Source organism: Styela clava, chromosome 11 (genome assembly GCF_964204865.1).
Source record: "Styela clava chromosome 11, kaStyClav1.hap1.2, whole genome shotgun sequence".
NCBI lineage: Eukaryota > Metazoa > Chordata > Ascidiacea > Stolidobranchia > Styelidae > Styela > Styela clava.
Genome location: NC_135260.1, coordinates 10,526,530 through 10,546,204, shown reverse-complemented (window position 1 = coordinate 10,546,204; position 19,675 = coordinate 10,526,530). Strand labels below are relative to the sequence as shown.

General features: G+C 36.7%; 1 protein-coding gene and 2 long non-coding RNA genes across 4 annotated transcripts; 1 reads left to right on the top strand and 2 right to left on the bottom strand.

Annotated features, from left to right (window-relative positions):
• Positions 1-4,561: 4,561 nt before the first annotated feature.
• LOC120337933 (uncharacterized) lies at positions 4,562-6,683 on the bottom strand. The gene is made up of 2 exons (XR_013479055.1): positions 6,440-6,683; positions 4,562-5,953 (listed from the first exon to the last, which is right to left on the bottom strand). It is a non-coding gene; the product is annotated as an uncharacterized LOC120337933 (long non-coding RNA).
• A 5,864-nt stretch (positions 6,684-12,547) lies between these two features.
• Positions 12,548-18,817, top strand: LOC120347197 (D-aspartate oxidase-like). Of its 2 annotated transcripts, none has more exons than XM_039417096.2 (7): positions 12,548-12,867; positions 13,189-13,394; positions 13,661-13,904; positions 14,454-14,599; positions 14,856-15,055; positions 15,471-15,543; positions 18,426-18,817. In XM_039417096.2, exons 1-7 carry the CDS (start codon positions 12,725-12,727, stop codon positions 18,557-18,559), a joined length of 1,146 nt encoding a protein of 381 aa, XP_039273030.2. In that variant the 5' UTR covers positions 12,548-12,724; the 3' UTR covers positions 18,560-18,817. The 2 variants fall into 2 exon arrangements, with proteins under 2 accessions (XP_039273030.2, XP_039273031.2); XM_039417097.2 differs by having other exon boundaries at positions 12,701-12,867; positions 13,197-13,394.
• On the bottom strand, positions 14,896-17,985 carry LOC120347265 (uncharacterized). Its single transcript, XR_005570080.2, has 3 exons — positions 17,848-17,985; positions 15,755-15,931; positions 14,896-15,035 (listed from the first exon to the last, which is right to left on the bottom strand). It is a non-coding gene; the product is annotated as an uncharacterized LOC120347265 (long non-coding RNA).
• Positions 18,818-19,675: the final 858 nt, after the last annotated feature.

Genomic DNA, 19,675 nt, shown 5'->3' with positions numbered 1-19,675 from the left:
CAAAGTCAATATATAACGATTATAAACCAATTTCAGAAAAACTTGTCCGGATGTTGCCCAAAAATCTAGTATTCTTCTAGTATGGTGAAAATATTCTAGTATTTCGCTTGGTCACGTTTTAACAAAGCGAAAGTAAAGTCATCGCAGGGTTGCCATAATTATGGACCTTTCCCCGAGCATCATCTTCCTTGTTTATTTCGTAACATTCAGCAAGCTGCAAAAAGTGACGTAACAATGCTCCCTTTTCGCTCCCGCTCAGACACATTTCTCACACAGACCAGACACATTTTCAGGTGTGGTCCCAAACATTACCTCGTTTTCGCGTTTTTGACCACTATTCGTTAGTTTTCAGTTGTGTTTCGGAAATTTAAATATGAATCAGATAATTCAAGAATCACTCTGTCTTTTTAGGGATTTTAATTTAATTGCAGTAATAAAAAATTAGTGTAGAAATAGCTGTGATAGACTTTGCTAAAATTCTTTACCGGTACTTTTAAAAAACAGATCGTTGTATGCGATGAATCATAATGATGGTTTGAAATACCCCATTTTACAGGCACCAATTCGTGAAACCACTCTAAAATTAGCCCCGAAAATTTTGCAATGGTTAAGTATAGGAGGAATTTTTCGAGGTTCAAAGGTCCATTGGCTTTTTAACGCCAAATTTCACAATTTTGGCTTTTTTGAAACACGTTTGGTGTCAGAATTTTGTTTGGCTTTTTGATAAATATCATTAAAAATGCAATGCCGGTATTTATTGTGCAACAATACTACTACTCAGCTAATCTTTCCCTTATGCACAATCAATCAGAAATAGGCGAACAAAGACATAACATGTTAATTCTGACGCATTCATGCGTGACCAACGGTTACCAGGCGACGAAAACTGCAGGTATACGCGCTAACCGGGACTACAGGTTTGTTACATTATTTTTGTCTACTGCTTGACGTACCGGTGCAAGATAACTATATATTGTATCGCTTTTGGATGCAGGAACAAAGCGAATATCAATAAGGATACTTCAGGTTCCCGAATAGGAAGTGAACGGCGACAAAGGTGTGCAGCGTGTCGCAGAAATAACAGCGATGGAACGAATACTAAATGAGTATTTAACTATATAACATGTGTCAATAGTTTGCAGGGTAACTTACTATGACCATATCAATGTTCAACGTATTTAAACATTCATTTATTGGCATATTTTTGTTTTGTTCTCTCTGTGTGTATACTGTTTTAACAATGCTGGCTACGTCAATATATCAATTAGGCTACAGACCTGTTCACATGTGATTAGTGTTTTTCTTGATAATTGTTTTTATGAGTGTCCGCACATCGAATTTGCCGTCATGATTTTGCGTTTGTTTGTATATTAAACTCACTTATCACCTTTTCCGCAATGCTCCATCTAGCAATCAGTGTAGTTTTTCATGGCTTGGTTCTTCTTAAAGCTTTCATGGCTTCATGAGTATGACTATCTTTGCCAATTTATTACATTCCACTCCCCACAATATCTTTGCATGAGAATATAGTGGTTTTGCTTGCTCTCCAGAATTCTCCATCTTTAATTTATGTCAGTTATGGAGTTTTCAAAATCCAACAAAATCAAATCCAACGGGCCCAAATGACTACATTTTATCAGTGGTAAGTATCCATATGTTTGCCAATAGTTTTTTTATTTGTGGAATTGCTCTATTTTTGATATGTAATTAAACTCTTGTAATGCTCTTTATTGTGTTTTTTTTCCTGACTTACACTTATGCACTGTACCACTGCACTTTTTCAATAGTGAAATAAACTGAAATATTTAATTTCTGAAAGTATCCGACGTGTTGTCATGTCAAAAAAATTGCAAGAAATTTATTTTTTAGGCAAACCAGTTAGAGATCCCTGCCATCCAGACTATATTCCATCAATTTTTGTATATTCGGCCGACTCAAGTAAATCCAATTTAAAAAGACTTTCCAGATACAGCAGTGCAAAAGATAGAAGTGTGCATATCAATCAATCGTTTATTTGTTTTCACAAAAACAAGTTGAAATAAAAACGGATACAATGAATAAATATACAGTACAGTTCGCATAAAAAAGCAAAAAGTCATAAAATAGAACTATTCAATAGAAATCCAGAAGCAGTCGATACTGCAGCTTCATCTCATAGTGAGTCGAATGCAACCGCCAAAGAAAATCAATTGGACTTACTCGAGGAGTAAAATTTACGAATCAGAAAAGAGAAAGATGAAGCTTTAGACAAATTAGTCAATTTAGAAAACTTTGTGGCAGAACTTTTGCAGCTTAGTATGGAGAGAAATGAGGCAGTGGAAAAACTAGAAAATTTTAACATTTTCAGTTACAAGAATTTGAGCAAATAGCCAAAAAAATTCATTTACTATACTGGTTTACCAGTAGAAACATTTGATGTTATGTTCAATTTTCTCTGCCCCTGTTTGCCAGATTCGTGCCATTGTAAAATGCTCATGACCCTCGTGAAACTACGCTTAAACGAACATTTTGATACGTTAGCAGACATATTCGATTTGTCTAAATCAAATCTTGACAACGCATTCTGGCGCTGGATTGATTTACCCAAAAACAAAATGTCGTTTCTGATTTGTTGGACTGTGAAGCAAATATTAAAACACTACCACCACTTTTCGACAATACTTCCCAAGATTGGCATCATAGACTGCTATGAAGTATTTATCAATAGACCGAAACGATTACTTGCTCGAGCCCAAGTATACTCTAGTTACAAAAAACATTCCACTGTCAAATTTTTAATAGTTTGTACACCGAACGCTGGAACGGTTCAATTTTGTATGCTTCCAAACTCTTCCTGTTTTTCATGGCATTTTTTGTGTATATTCCAGGTGTATTGATGAGATATTAAAATACGTCAAGGTATTCAACCTTTGGCCATAGAGATGTTTCATTCACTCATGCATCCTGTGGTGACATATAGCCTAGGTTCATTCTTCCAAGTGAGACATCTTAAGTTTTTCAAAGTAGGCTAGCGTTTTTATTTGTATTGAAATCCGGGTGGTGAAGAATGCTATATACAGAAGCTGACGACGCCATTATATGGATTAATGCACAACAATAAAAAGGAGATTATTTATAGTCTATATACGCGTTATGTACAGTACCATATGCTGTTAAAAATCTAAAAATGACAGACAAAAAAACTGTTACAGATCCAGGCAAACCAAAAATACTGCAGTGCTAACACCCTGTCTCATCGTAACATATTATCATAAAGCCTTGTACTATTAAGCTACAGGAACAAACAAATGCCGTGCAAACATAGGCTATACCAACTAACGCCACAAAATAGATATGCTTTCAAACACAACTGCAGGAAACGAACGCGCAAAACAGTTCACGGCAGACGACAGTCCAGCGAGATATACCTGCAGTTTTGGTCGAGCCAACCCCGTGCAACTAACTTGTCCCATTATGGCGTCATATGGACGCTATTTTCGATCATTCGGGTCGAGTAGTGTAACGCAAACAAGCCTAATTTCAGTAGTTTTAAATAGTTATTGGGGAAGATTTAAATGAGTAGTTATATTCCGAAAGCGCAGAAATCCGATAAGGCGTCCCGTCCCAGTCAGTATCGAACCCAATATGAGGCACGCCGCTCGGTGACAAACAAAATATAGACGCAACACACGGTTAGTGAAGTAAAGTTCATTTCGATTTTTCCGTAACACTAAAACAAATGGGCAATGCAAGTCAACACACCCACACACGTATAGCCTACGGAAAAATGGGAAAATATAAAATTATTCCAGACTAGGGCTATCGGCCGTCCCCGGAATGGCCGGGACAGTTCCGGAATTGACGTCTGGCGCCCCGGGCCACGGTTGTCCCGGAATTTACTGACAACCAGGGCGTTCTGAAATAGCTTGGGCTATTTTTGGCTTCTGTCACATTCGAAATACCCTATTTCGCCATTTGGGGTCCCATGTTTGGGGTGTTTCAACCACAACAGCAGGCCTAAATGACTAAAACGAACTGAATTTCTGACAGTAAAGACGACGTCAGATGAGATATTACAACTGTCCTATAGCCAAATGTTGTTGGCAATGTTACATTAGAAATTTGCCCTTTCCAGACGCTGTTTAGTAAGATTACGGTCAAATTCCCCAAAGAACATTCTACTGTTCTATGTCAGCTGCGAAATACTGGGCTCGGCGTGTGGCGCATCGTGCTAATCGTTGGGAATACGCTCGCCACCTCATCTCTGATTACCCTTCGCGGTATCGCAGGTTCGAATCCCATGCGGGGATGATCATGTGCGAGAGGATTGCTGGACTCCTCGCCGCCGTAGGGTGGTTCACGCAACCGCTGGTCGGTTACGGCTTCCTCCACCATCAAGTCATTGCTTCCGAATACAAATAACTGGCTACCTAATCCCATACCTGACCTGGTAACCGGACGAGAGGCCGTGGTTCGCCATATGATTGAGCCGTCTTATCGGCTTTTCTCTCCTCCGGGATAAACATGTAAATCCTATCCTATCGCTGCATAATTGAATTGTAAACGTCCTTACCAATGGCAGTACAACGAAAGAGAGATTTTATTACTTTGTCAACCAAAAAATACACTCATCAATAAAATAGCTACAGCAAATCAAATTGTTTTGGTAGAGATGACCAGTGGCAAAAACAATTACGATAATATTCTAACAATAAATTTCTGAACAAAATGGGGGGATTCTTAGATAAAAGCGATGTTAAGCATGTGTGTGTTTTAAAAAAAAGGGGGGGGGCTCCGCGGTTGCATTCGTTAAATAAAACAAAAGCGGCCAGAATAATGTGATGGAAATTTATATTTAACTGAAAACTAAATTCAATGGAGTTTGAACGATAATAATCAGAAAAAAATAATTAAATTGGCTATGTATACACAGTGGATCAGTGACAAAATTTGGAAGTAATTTGATTGAACAAACATAGAAATGATACTTATCAAATAACAAAGATATTAGGAAAGAACCATTTAATTGATCAACAGTAGCATGTAAATAACTAAATATAAAAAACGTGGAAAAGAAGTGCTATTCGATTGACCAACAATAGAAATTTCAACAATTAAAAAAAAAAGACATGAAAAAGGTACATTAATTTAAACTCCCGCAGTATGTGTACCAGGTTAAAGCTAAGCCCAATTTTTATTCCGACTTTCCTTATCTTAGTTCCATTACAAGGTCGTGTGACTGCTCATGTCACCCAAGCGATGGTGACTACATATGAGTGCTTATTCGTGAAATTGACTTTAACAAATAATCTGTGTTTTTATGTTCAATTTCAAGTTGCTAAAAAGGTATTTATAATAGGTTTGTAATAATTTGGATAAATAAAAACACAAAAAATAGCACACCTGTGTTACAATGAAAGTTTTATGTTGTTTTATATACCCCAAAAAACAATTTGGGTGAAATACTCCCCCCAATATTCAAAAAATCAAAATCCAAATTTTCTTATGTGGTTGCGTGCTGTTCTCAGAAAATAATAATCAGAAGCCAGTAGCAAAATGTGTGTTACACAGTGTAATGTGGTTCTGGATACATGCAACAGTCCACTCACTGTGCGCAAAGTAGTAACCATCGAAGCGCGTCCTCTACAGTCTTCAATACATCATATGCATAAACAGAAGCCATAGTACTTCTGAAGTCAATCTTGAGGCTTAAGCAGCAGTCTCACACTCTTGTGCTGTATATGACCCAACATTATCAAACTGACAATTACAGATTACTTTGGCATTCAAAACTTACTGTAGGCTTATTGCTCTTTTTTGAAATTTCATCTCAGTCAATATATTAGCTAATTCAGCTTTTGATGATTTGAATTTTTTGGTGAATTCGGCTCATCGAATATTGTCTATATCCCATTTTATTTTTTTCCATTTATCCGTCCTCTTCGGTTCAAATTGATATTTTTCAAAAATGAGTCTGAAAATGGAATGAGTTGTAGGTTATAAAATGAACGTACTTTTGAAATAGCAAGCGTTCAGCATCCAATTTTTACCACAAAATATAATTGACAGTGACTTAACTAAACACGCATTCAGTTCAGAAATTCAAAAGAAAAAGCATTATTTCCGAATTGTCCATTCACATTGCTGATAATTACTATGAATTGTTGTGACCGTAGGACTCCAAGCAATCATGACAGTGAATCTTGTACATTCAATGCACTGATTTCTGACATTGCATTACTTAGGATGATTTAAATACAGTTTTCGTAATCTGACACCTGAAGCCAGCGTTTAGAAAATCTTAGTAGTTCAACGTAACTTTTCTGGGCTAACTTTAGTGAGTCGGATCGGCAACGTGATATAAATAATTAAATGTGACATCATCCTAAAACTATGTACAGCCTGCAGATTACTAGCCTGTCTGGTGTCAGTTTGACATTAGGCCATTCGTTTGACTAACCTCACACAACGAACTGCCTGGGCCGGATTTCCAGCCTCTAGAAATATTTTCCCATTTGTTTCTTCTCTCGGCATCTGCTGATAGCTTCAATAGTTGCACTGTTTGCTATTTCCGCTGCAATCAGACGCCGAGTAGCCTATAATTTTATAGCAGAAGGCACCAGCCTAGCCGAGGATCACGCAGAACCGCCGTAACCTCGCAGGCGACATTGATCGAAAATGGCGGCCAATTTCCATTGTTGCGCAACTTAGGTATATATGGGCTTTGGGTCGAGCGACTTGTCACGTGGTTATGACGTCACGCGAAATTTGAGAAATTAGATCGAACCAACGACTAACATACCGGATCGAACTATGTATGTCTGAGGAAGTCTGACTGACACACGAAACGTTACAGAAATATATTACTGTTAGTGTGCAGCAAGACTTCTGAATCACTTATAGTGACATAACAATTGCAGTTTTTACAGCCGCTCAGACCATTGAGGTAACAATGCTCAGACCAAAGTCCGTATCGTATATACCCGGCTCAGACAGCTCAAGCAGGCTTCGTTTTCATAGTTTTGCGTGTTACAGTGTTATTCGTCAGTTTTTTTGTTATGTTTAAAAAAATAGTTGTATGCCTTAATTCAGTAATTGTCATTTTGCCTTCCGAGGAGCTACAGTTTGGTTGCGGTAATCAAAATTCTCGCAAACGACGTGATTAGCTGGGCTAAAATTATCTTTCGGACTATCTGTGCAAGCGTCACGTCGCGCGTGGTTGAATAGGCGTGGTTGAGAACGGCCAGCCAGTTCTCTGGAAAGTGGTCAAAGCCTTACCAGTACCTGTTGCTGTAGGCCTGCTATTCGATTGTGGAACGGTTCTTTTCTGGCATATTAAACTCAATTCAATTTGCTCTTATCAAAATTAACAAATACGGTAGGCTAGATTTGCAAGAAAACCTACACCACATGCAATAGTAAGATCGCGTAATGAATGGGTCAATTTTACTGTCGTACGTTAACTAGCAGAGCCGTAGCTGCAGGCTTGATCCCGCAACCGCTTGAATTAGGTTTCAAAACAGTGTTCCCATGAGTAAATTTAAAAACAGCGAAATTTCGAATGAATAATAAGATTTCATAGAAAATTTAGGAATAAATAAAAGTAATAGCCTCCTGGAGAAAATTTTTATCTTCAACCACTATAAATTTCAAAGCAATTGGTCCAGTATTCGAAGAGAAAAGCTACTTTTTAAAAGTGTGTCAAAGAACAACAACATAATATTGAAACGATCGCTATGTCCACTACGTGTCCAAAAACCATCCCGGACGTCTTCATTGACCACACTGTAATCGGAAGTTCATGCGCTGTCTTCGAAAAATAGTAATAAATTTACGTTAACGTTAGGAATACGCTCGCCACCGCATCTCTGATTACCCTTTGTGGGATCGCAGGTTCGATTCCCATGCGGGGATGATCATGTGCGAGAGGATTGCTGGACTCCTCGCCGCCGTAGGGTGGTTCACATAACCGCTGGTCGATTACGGCTTCCTCCACCATCAAGTTCATGCTTCCGAAAACAAATACCTGGCTAACTAATCCCATACCCGACCTGGACTGGTAACCGGACGAGAGGCCGTGGTTCGCCATATGATTAAGCCGTCTTATCGGCGTTCCTCTTCCCCGGGATAAATATGTAAATCCTATCCTATCCTGTCGTACGGGGCTTACACGTAATAAAGTTGCAATTATCCGCTAACAAAACAAAGAAACAAACAGAATCATGCACCCACCTCCAGTAAGAAGGCTAACGGTTAGTCTTGCGGATAAGATGTAAAATCATGCACTTTTGGATGCAAGCATGAAACTTGGCAAACATGTACAGTAGTATCCATTGATCAATTTTGGATATGGTGTCATTCAAGAAAATACCCCGTTGCCATGGAAACGAGGCATCATCCGTATTGCTATTAAAGTGAAAGAAACATTACTTTAGGAAATGATATTTTCAAGATAAGTAAATCGGTGTGTATTTAAGAAGTAAAGAATATGATCAGAAGTGCATTTTGACAATTGCCCTTGATAACAGAATACCTTGTTACCATGGAAACGAGGTATCGTTATCGACCAAACACGATTATTTATCGCACAACCTAACCCTTGGACCGGAATACAAATACTATGTTAATGTTGTGCGCCACCTTGGTGCAAGAACAAAATAATAACAAAACGATCCATATGTACACTTGGTTCTCAATAATCGATTGATTTAAGTACCTCTAAGACAGGGTGGGCAAAATACAGCCCGCGGGCAGGATCCAGCTTGCTGATGTATTTCATTAGACCCACTTGTGCCTGTAGAATTTACGACTACAGTATATATAGTTTTTATGGATATGAATTTACGTTGAAACTAACGAGTCGTCGGCCAAGATATAGACATGTATAATCTGCACCAGTAAATAATGTGGAAAACCATCCACATATATCTAAAACTCATTCAAGATGACCCGATTGCTACATTATGCTGTTTATCATATAAACCTTAGTCTAGGTTTGGACCTATTTTTCTACCAACATTCTGTCTAGTCTCTGCAGCTGCCGTAACTTGCCAGTCACTGTAACAAATCCATCAGTATGAGTGGGAAACGCAATGTAGATTCCGAATGACGTTTTTTAACAAGAAATGGAGAGACGAATTTTTTAAAGACAATATTCAACTGCTTGCTTAATTTGTAATGAAGGGTTTTCGGTGTTCGAAGAATATGACATTGCGAGACCTTTTTTGGACAAAACATATATATATAAAACTCTCGTCAACAGTTTTCGACAAAAGAGCTTAAAATCAGGGCAGCAGATACGATTATAAAGCTCACTTCACTTCATAGCCCACTAACTAAGTCTATTATCTGTAACTGGACCACGTCAGGGAAGTGATTTCCCACACCTGCTGCTGCTGGGGTAACATAAACTACGCCGAGTAGAAAACATTTCCCTTTTATTATTTCGGTCCACCAACCTGTCAAGATATAAGCCATAAAAAATCAATTCCCATTAGGAATGGCCAATTCGAATAAAGTATTCGAATATCTCGTCATTCGAATATCAAAATCAGCGTTCATAGAATATCGGATATTTGTGTGACGTCACACATTTTCGACGCCGCTTTCAAGACGTTTCCGTTAAATGAAAACATTCTCCATAGAAACTTGCGAGAGATTGCTTTCATCAGCGTGACATGTTATTTAGGCCGTAAACGCCTTTACGTTTGTGTTATTTTTTCTAAAACGCAAAACATTCACAAATTTGTTACTCGATAACGATTATTTTATTTTTGTACCCGCATGCACGGGATTGTGAATCCGGTGAATACGTTCATCGACGTCGAGTTTCTAAAGAAAACGCAAATTTTTTGATTGAAAAGCGGCAGTTCAAAATACCGAAAATAAAACCGTAAACAAAATATGTACTATTATTGAGGCCCGCGACAGTTTAAAAGACGCTTTTCTAGGCCGTGAAAATCACAAAATTTCGTGTGCCTCTGCAACACATTATGTTTGGTCCGCGTTTAGAAACATATCGTCACTAATTTAGGGTGGGATTTGCCTGATTATCCATTACTTTAATTAAATTTCCGTCGAAAATTTTTGTGTTAACATTATACAAGGTTTGAAACGCGACTTTTTCCCGGGTTGTGAGAATGTATATAATATAATTAATCTAAACTAAAGTATATTCAATCAATTTTTATTGTGCTAAAAAAATTTTAGACTTGAGATTTTACGGCACATTTATGGATTTTTCGAACGGTTTTATCTTAAAAAAATATTCGAGTGGCGGCATTCCGATTGAGCGGAGTCAGTGTTACACATCTCAAATTTGCCGAATTCGCAAAATACGGATCAAAACAATATATAATCAGGCACACATTTTTTTCATACTAACCCTAACCCATGAATTTTGGCACCCTCATATAGATTGAACCCGCGGATACACGGGTGCAAATGTATGGGTTCAGATGTACGTGGGTTCAAATTAACGATCACCCTTTTTTGCGCGTCTCGTGACCACCTGCAGGGTCGAAACAAGTTCACATCTTACTGGAATAATATACTGTTTTCTGGTTTAAACAAAGAAACATGCATACCGTTTATACGGATGGTCAAATAAAATAATATTCTGAATATTACAGAACTGTACCGTATCACTACACATTAATATATTAGATTTTATGTAGCAGCGTAACCGTAAGACTCCTATACCAGGATAGCGTGATCTAGGGATCACCAAACCTTTTTGTCTGCAGGCCAGGTATGACTCAAACTGTGTTGAAACGGGCCGGACAAATATTTTTGACAATGCAATACAATAAATTCCCAAAAGTTGGGAAATCTATTCAATAATATAAATTTTACATTTCTGAAGTCTTGAATATTAATTTCTATATCGCAGAATATAGATCAAGAACATCATAGCAAAACAAATATATATACAAGATTTATAGACCACTATCCTGAGGTTAGCTGTTAGCAAAACAATTGCTGTCATGAATATCCGCATGTAAGCAATACAAAAGTTAATGTGACTTGTACTATTTAGCGCAAAATGCACGTTCGACGTTCATTTCAGCACGAGAAACGTCAGAACGTTGTTGTGTCCCTGACACTGACTAATGAACCATACACGAATCCAACTTGATAGAAACATCAGTTTAATTAAAACAAGAGAGCTATGCTCAAATATATGGACACGTAGAGTCACATGATTTTGATGACGTCATAGCGAAAAAAAAAGTAATAGCCTTCTGGAGAAAATTTTTATCTTTAACCACTAAAAATTTCAAAGCAATTGGTCCAGCATTCGAAGAGAAAAGCGACTTTTAAAAACGTGTCAAGCGGTACTGAGTTAGCAGTCAGGCAGCATCTTACCTGTACACTGTAGGCCATATACGGTAATTGATCACAGAACAGTTGTTCCCTTGCAAATTTTATGTTGTTTACACTTTAGGACAGATAATTGATCACAGAACAATTCTTCCCTTTCAAATTTTATGTTGTTTCCAGTAGACTCTCATCAAAATAAACAAATATAGTAGGCTACAAGTGCTACAACGCTTGCATTACTGCACTGGTAGGACCGTGAAAGAATAAGTTACGGTAATTTCATTGTGGTAAGACACCGGTACCGGCACCAGTACCAGTATCGTACTTACGTACTGAGCTACCAGTACCGGTTAGCAGTCAGCCAGCATCTTACCTGTACACTGTAGGCCATATACGGTACAGGTAATTGATCACAGAACAGTTGTTCCCTTTCAAATTTTATGTTGTTTCCAGTAGACTCTCATTAAAATAAACAAATATAGTAGGCTACAAGTGCTACAACGCTTGCATTACTGCACTGGTAGGACCGTGAAAGAATAAGTTACGGTAATTTCATTGTGGTAAGACACCGGTACCGGCACCAGTATCGTACTGAGCTACCAGTACCGGTACCGAACCTGTAGGTCTGATATTCCGTTCCGCATACGATAGGCTATAAAACTTACATTGCAGCATTAGTAATACCGCGGAAGGAATAAGTCAATTTCACTGCGTTACGGCACCGGTATGGCAACTCACCAGTACCGACCTACAGTAGCTGTAGTACTGAGCAAGACAATCGATCGCGAAACCGCTTGAAATAAGTGTAAAACAGTGTTCCCGTGAGTAAAAATAAATACCGCGAAATTTTGTATGAAATATCATATCTCATAGGATTCATATGTAATTTAAGAATAAACAAAAGTAATAGCCTTCTAGCGAAAAAATTAATCTTCAACCACTGAAAATTTCAAAGCAATTGGTCCAGTATTTGAAGAGAAAAGCGACTTTTTAAAAACGTGTCAAAGAACAAGAACAAGAACAACAACAAGAACAAGAACAAGAACAACAACAACATAATATTGAAACGATCGTTATGTCCACTACGTGTCCAAAAACAATACCACCGCTTAGCAGGCAAACTTATAACAGCGTACTACAGCACTAATACCACACTTAACGCCAACTAGTGGAAACATGGAATATATGAAAAGTCAATACACAACAAACGTACATACTGACATAGCGGCAACAGTTTAGCGGAAAGCATGTGCCAAAATTTTCGATTTTTTTCACCATTTTTTTCGTGTCATTGTGGGCCAGACGAAAGGACGCCGCGGGCTGTAGTTTGGTAACCCCTGGCGTAATCTCAAGTTAGACCTAACTTTTTAAATACCGTATCTCAATTGCTAATCCTATTGCTTCATTTAGCTAGTCAAACAAAATGTCCCAAATCTACAAATCACCCAAGATATGTATCGTTGGTTGCGGAATCATGGGATTATCATCTGCTTATTGTCTTGCAAAATACTACCAAGGGGCGGACATAACTATTTATTCCAAGGATGTTCCTCCGAATACTACCAGGTTTGTTTTCAGATGATGAATCTACTTCTGTACTTAGTTACTGACCCTTTCTCATTCATCAAGCAATGACTAAATGAAGCTTGATTTTGACATGACCCTTTTACCAACACTCACTGTTACTAAAAGTGTAGTAACGTGTAACCCCGTAATTTGATTAAAATTAGGATTTGGTATGGAGGAATAAAATAGTTCTGCATACTGAATGCCAGTGAAAATCATTAGGCAGAATTCTGATATATATAATCTTTATTTCTATATGTAATTGTGTTTAATATTTTGTTCACATATAAATTAAGTTAATTTACATATTATTTTTGCAAGCAATGCAGGATATGGCATTGTCTTCTGTAGAAGCTATGATTCCAAAATGTATAGTAAAAAGATTGGAGAATGGAGCAGTGAAACATCCAGATATTGTTCAGAACTGTTGAAAAATCCTGACAACGCTTCAAAAATGGGGATCAATCCTGTAGATGGATTTCTTGTTATGACCAAGAAAGAAATATTGGAAGTTGAAAAAGATCCAGGTATGGTACCGCATATGATTCAAGATGCTTCCTCATGAGATCTTTTACCCCTAATTCTGACGGTAGACTAAATGTTATACATCTATCTAGTATATTTGATCTCAATCTGAGGCAACAATTGCACTTGGCCATTGTCATAAAATTATTTCTCTCACTTGTACTTCAATAACCTACTGTATGGAGATAAAAGTTTAAGGTTTCCATCTGGCCTAGATTGAGTATTCAGAATATCCTATTTAAAAGTAAATTACATAATTTCTTTCCAGATAGGGAAAGCATAGTGCATTCTCCGAGTCTTCGCTCATCTTGTACATACTTTCGTGAATGTACTCCTGGAGAAATACAGGATAAATTTTTATCAAAAAATGCTCAATTTGACATACTTCTGGATGTTCCCAAAGCTGATGCTCAGTTCAATAATCTTTCATTTTATATATATGGCACATTCATCATTGATACTGATTTATATCTTCTATGGATGCAAAATGAAATGAAGAACATGGTGGAGAGGTATAATACTTGCATGAATGGGTTTTTGAGTTATCAATTGTTGTTTAACAAAACTTTAATATAATAAGCAGTGTCATATGCTTAAAGTTACCCAAGACTATCAGTCACTGCATAACTAGAGCAAATGCACTTTAATATTAGATATTTGCCTTATTGAGCTGAATAGAGCTTTCGTGTAAAACTGTAAAGAGCCATTTTAGTTGTAGGGAATTGTTGAATTTGGAAAGGACAAAGTCTCAATTCACTACAGCATAACCAATCCCTATACTTTATAAAGGCTGTGGGACTGTTATAGGGTTTTCGATTCAAAGCTTTTAGCTTAGCTAAAAAGTTGTGCACAATTTGCCATTTTACCAAAATCATATTACAGTTTCTGAACTGTCTCTATGTTTATCTTGCAAAATGGGAAAGTTGAAAAATTTCAGATTAACTTTTTACCTTCAACATTCAATTCATTATCATTCTTGATTGTCCTGTAATATTCAAAGCTCAATTGCTCACAAATTATTGATTGATAGTTGGCCAGAACAAGAGTGCCTATTTTTATAGAGGGCAGCTGAGGAATTTCAAAGTTGAACAAAGGCACGTGGATCATCTCTCTGATTTGTGTAACAAAGATTTTGATCTTATTGTGAACTGTTCTGGGCTTGGTGCTGGAAAACTTGTGGGTGACCCTCTTGTCTCTGCTATTAGAGGTAATTCATTTTGTTGAAGTAATTTTATTGTTATTCTATATTGAATTTAACAATTTCCAAACAGTGCATATGATTACTATGTGACAGTTTGTAATTATTTCTTAAGCTGTTGGTTTTTACTACATGTTGAGTAAATCAAGATGTCAGCGATTTGAAATATTCGTCTAAACCTGTTCAAATAATTTACTGTTCAATTTGAAATTTCCAGACCTTGTCACGGGTTAGCTTTGTAAATCTTCATTGTTCTTTTTCCAAGCACAGTGGTTTCTTATAAGAGCTCCGGAAATAACTAATCTGTATTACGCTGGACGAACTTGTATATGTCCAAGACCTGGTAGAGTGTCACTTGGATCTGTATTTCAATGGGACAGATATGACACTGAAATTGATCCTGTGGTTACCAAAGATAATTGGGATCGTGCAAAGTCTTTATTTCCTGAAATACAAGAAAATCAGGTGAGCTCATGCGCTAATTGCACCACTACCGTATTTGAAATGAATATGTATGTATTATTCATATATCTGGGATAATCATCACATTTGCCAGAATGAGGCCAACCTATTTTGGTGAATGTCCAATAATTGAAATTATATCTAAATTTGAGAAAAACTGCTCGAGGTTTTTACGAATGCGTAAATACTTGTCTTCTAGAAATTTCTTCTTTGCAGCATGCATTCACTTTTCGCACTTTTCAGTCTATGAGGATTTTGGAAATATACTACCGTACCATTGACATCATTTTGCCTTCTTCAATTTTTTATTGTAATAGAACATCTTTTAGAAAGTTTTTTTTTGTTCAATAAATGTTCCAGATCATGTTTTATCAGACATAGGAGCATAGAATCATGATTCTGCTATTTAAATTTTTAGATTCTGGGAGAATATGTGCGTTTGAGACCTGGAAGGCGTGGTGGCGCTAGATTGGAGTTTGAAAGAATGACAGGTTTGCTGCATTTTAGTCAAATTATATAACGGTTATCTTACTCTGCTTATGATCAATAATATTAGTCTCTGATCAAGTACAAATTCATAGCTATCTTTTATATATTTTTTGAAATGCTGGCACATTTAACATTTGGTTATTTAATCCATCTGTTCATTAATTTAATTTTGTACATATGTTGACTAAAATTTACAATGCTATTCATGCTTACTTTCATTTACTTTGTTGGATGAGTTTGTTCTCCTCAGATTAGAATAACTCTTTTATGGTGCCGGTACTGTATGTACAGTCAGTAGCAGTACCGTTGCTGTTTCCATGCTTACCGACTTACTTATATATGTCGGTGCTTGGATTCATTTTTCAGTGAGAGTTTTATTTCTTCGTAAACCTACATAACGTAGTAATAAAAATAAGTAATAAATTAGTTTGGTGTAGATGGGGGAGTGATACAGCGGGACTATCATCAAAGTCATCTCCCCCTTTCACGCTATTATCTTTAAGATTCACAATTTCAGATGACTAAATAGTAAGGTAGAATATTCTAGAATTTACAATTATATTTACAAAATGGAAGAATAAAACTGGGGAGGAGAATGCTAGAGTAAATCATTGTGTATGTGGAGTGGGGTTTCAAAATTTAAAGAGATTCCAAAGGGTTGCCACATTCTGACAGGGATTTCACAGATTATTACACTGAACGAATTCAAATAATTTATACCGCATATGTGATTAATTGACAAAAATATTTCATTTCATGGCAGAGGTACACATTGAGGATATAACTAATGTGAATTTACTTTGATTTGTCAAGTTGAGAAAAACAATAAATCATTCGGGCAATGTAATCAAATTTCACAAGAGTTAGGCCTATTATATATATTCATTATCACAAAATATGCTTAAAGAGCACCATTGGCGAGATGAGTTGTACATAAATATACACATATGAGAGAGATTTCTAGGGAATCACGAATGTCAAAGGTTACGTATATAGAACAATTCAGCCTAAACACAACTTGCAATGTTAAATTATTGAAATATAATTCAGTGCTAGGTTAATCATAGTGGCATACAACTTCAAATATTCATTTCATGGCAGAGGTACACATTGAGGATATAACTAATGTGAATTTACTTTGATTTGTCAAGTTGAGGAAAACAATAAATCATTCGGGCAATGTAATCAAATTTCACAAGAGTTAGGCCTATTATATATATTCATTATCACAAAATATGCTTAAAGAGCACCATTGGCGAGATGAGTTGTACATAAATATACACATATGAGAGAGATTTCTAGGGAATCACGAATGTCAAAGGTTACGTATATAGAACAATTCAGCCTAAACACAACTTGCAATGTTAAATTATTGAAATATAATTCAGTGCTAGGTTAATCATAGTGGCATACAACTTCAAATATGTTTTATGATTGAGTGAATAATTAACTTAAAATGGATACTACGATTTATCATGCCCCAGTATATTTTTATTCTATTTTTTTTTTTTACATATTAACAGGATTTACTGTAGAGTTAATAGTACTCTAGGACTATAATGATGAAATATGAGACCTGGAGGAAATATTCAATGATACCTAAAACCATAGTAACCCTGAGCGAGTCCTATAATATGTAAATAATATGCTTCACAGGAAGTAATCAAGACATATATACTTAAAATAAAAGTATAAGGTGCAATATACTATGCATCAGGGCTACTCAACTATTTTTACCGAAATCCGCATATAAAACAAAAATATTTGGGTCCAGTCTTTCCAAAAATTATATTTCGGCATCCTTAAACACGCACTTTCTCGGCCGACTCATGATTATTAGCTAATCAAGATTGTGTATTATGGCGTTATAGTTCTTTCCATATATATTTAAATCTATAAAAGTGATTTAGATAGATAGATACCTAGATAATTTATTTCAAAAACTCCATAACAAACATAAATTAAAAATTGAGAATTCTGGAGAGCAATCAAAATCTATGAAAAAGTTTAAAACATGAGAAGTATCTCATATGACTGCCCACCAGCATGCACACAAAAACACAAGCCCAATTAAATGAGGCTTGGGCCAAGGAAACTTCAAAAGTGGGGCTAATGATCCAAAATAAAGAATTAGGCGCGGTCCGAATCAAATACCTGAAAGGTCCGCCAGTTGAGTAGCTCTGCTATACATAATATATGTATTAATATACCGGTACCGGTACCAAGGACCCGTCTCATCTAACAATAAATCAAATGGCAACAAGTGAAAATATAATCACAGCTTAAATTTGATGTCGAAGTTTCACCTAGGATAACTCTGAACTGTGATTGGGGGTCTTCTGAAAATCCAGGTTGCCTCGACGTACTTTCATTTTGAATATTTATTTTTCGACTTTTTCCATGCTAGTACGGGTATGCATCCCGTCACAGTAGACAGGTACCAGCCTTCACGACTTCGCCTGCCCACTGGCGCGGAACCACCACAAATTGCGCGATTTTGGTGACGTTATCGCACACAAAAACAAATCCGCCCACAGACATTTTTGAAGTAAATGTAAAATACAGGCCTAAGACCAAAACGACCTAAAAACCGACTTCTAGATGCTCATTATTGCACATGAAGTGTGTAATGACCTCTTCAAAATTAATTAAAGTTATTTGTAGTGGTTCTCGACCCTCTCCCCTGCTGTATAAGGTACCCTTACTGTATGATGTACCGGTAAGGTAGACTGCTTCCTTTTGGCCTTGGTTGTCTAAATATTTGAGAATCGCTCTCTTGTCTGCCGTAACGGTGTCGATTTTGCAAAGCAGGGTTTTTGAATATGTTAATTCTTTTTCTTAAACTGTTTGTAGATGATTAAAAAACACCTTCTGCATTCTACAGGCCATGGTAAATCAATGCCAGTCATCCACAATTACGGACATGCTGGTACTGGAATCGGGCAGCACTGGGGATGTGCATTAAATGTGCTAGAGATTTCCAAGGCTGTCTTATTAAATGGTAAAAGCAAATTGTAGTATAAGTTGACATTTCGTTGACTGGATCAATTGTTGATTTTTTCATTAAAACTGCAATGTATCGTACTATAATTTGTTTACGTTGCTGAGTGCTGATGTTTTTAATGTAATTTATACAGTACAAATATTTTATTAAAGCAAGTTTCTTATTTTAAACTTGGATATAAAGTAATTTTTATTTCTATTGAATGCACTGTTTATTCTAATCACTTATTGTTTTTATGCTCTGCGTGAATAAATTATAATTTTTTGACCTAGTTTTAGAAGTAGACCATCCGCTTGGCACTGTTGTTTTTACGGGTAGGAAGTGGTAACCGACTAGTGGTTATGTGAACCACCATGCGTCGGCGAGTCCGGCAGCAAACTTAATTCCACGGGATTCCGAATTACATCCTAAAATCCATGGTTGGTATTGTGTAGTTTTAGGCTTTACACATGCATCACAAAACAAAATTTGAAAATACTCATGTCACGACTCAAAAGTTCCCTGACAGCGGCTTAAAAGAATGTTAGTACATTTTTGCATCAAATCTGAATTGGCGGGTCACCGAAACGCGCGGGCTTAGGGAAAGGTCACATATAAACGCAAAAGTGCAGACGCCCAACGTGTTTCTGATAAAATCCTTGTCGAGATGGGTGTCGCCATGGAGAAGCTCTAGGAGGGTGTTGCAAAATATGCTGGTATATCAAATTTATAGACATGATCGAACCGGGGAACTATGATTTGTGATTTTATATTGCATGAACACGAGGTTTTGAAGTTTAGGAACTATTTCACAGTTGAATTAGACCGAAATGCTTACATTAAAGGTATATATAGCTTTAATGTAGAATAATAGATCGCTATTTCCGAGGACCGCCTACGTAATGATTATTAGCATTTGTTGCTTTCCACTCCTTCGTCAGATGGGTAATCATTCATTTACATACATTCTCAACCTTATTTTAGTCTATGCTCGTCGTCATGTTTTGTGGCTGGTATCAGCAATCGTTTTCATGTGAAGTGGAATGGTTCCAGAGAAGGATGTAATTCGAACATTTCAGCATCATGTTATTTACACCCGTACTCGCAGACAATTGTTTTTCATGATTGACTTTCGAGAATGATTTAATCAT

Bases quoted from the DNA above. Each gene is read 5' to 3' on its own strand.
- LOC120347197 (XM_039417096.2), top strand. From the start codon at position 12,725: ATGTCCCAAATCTACAAATCACCCAAGATATGTATCGTTGGTTGCGGA. The intron at 12,868-13,188 runs GTTTGTTTTCAG...TATTTTTGCAAG, and splicing joins GTTCCTCCGAATACTACCAG to CAATGCAGGATATGGCATTG. The intron at 15,056-15,470 runs GTGAGCTCATGC...TTAAATTTTTAG, and splicing joins CTGAAATACAAGAAAATCAG to ATTCTGGGAGAATATGTGCG.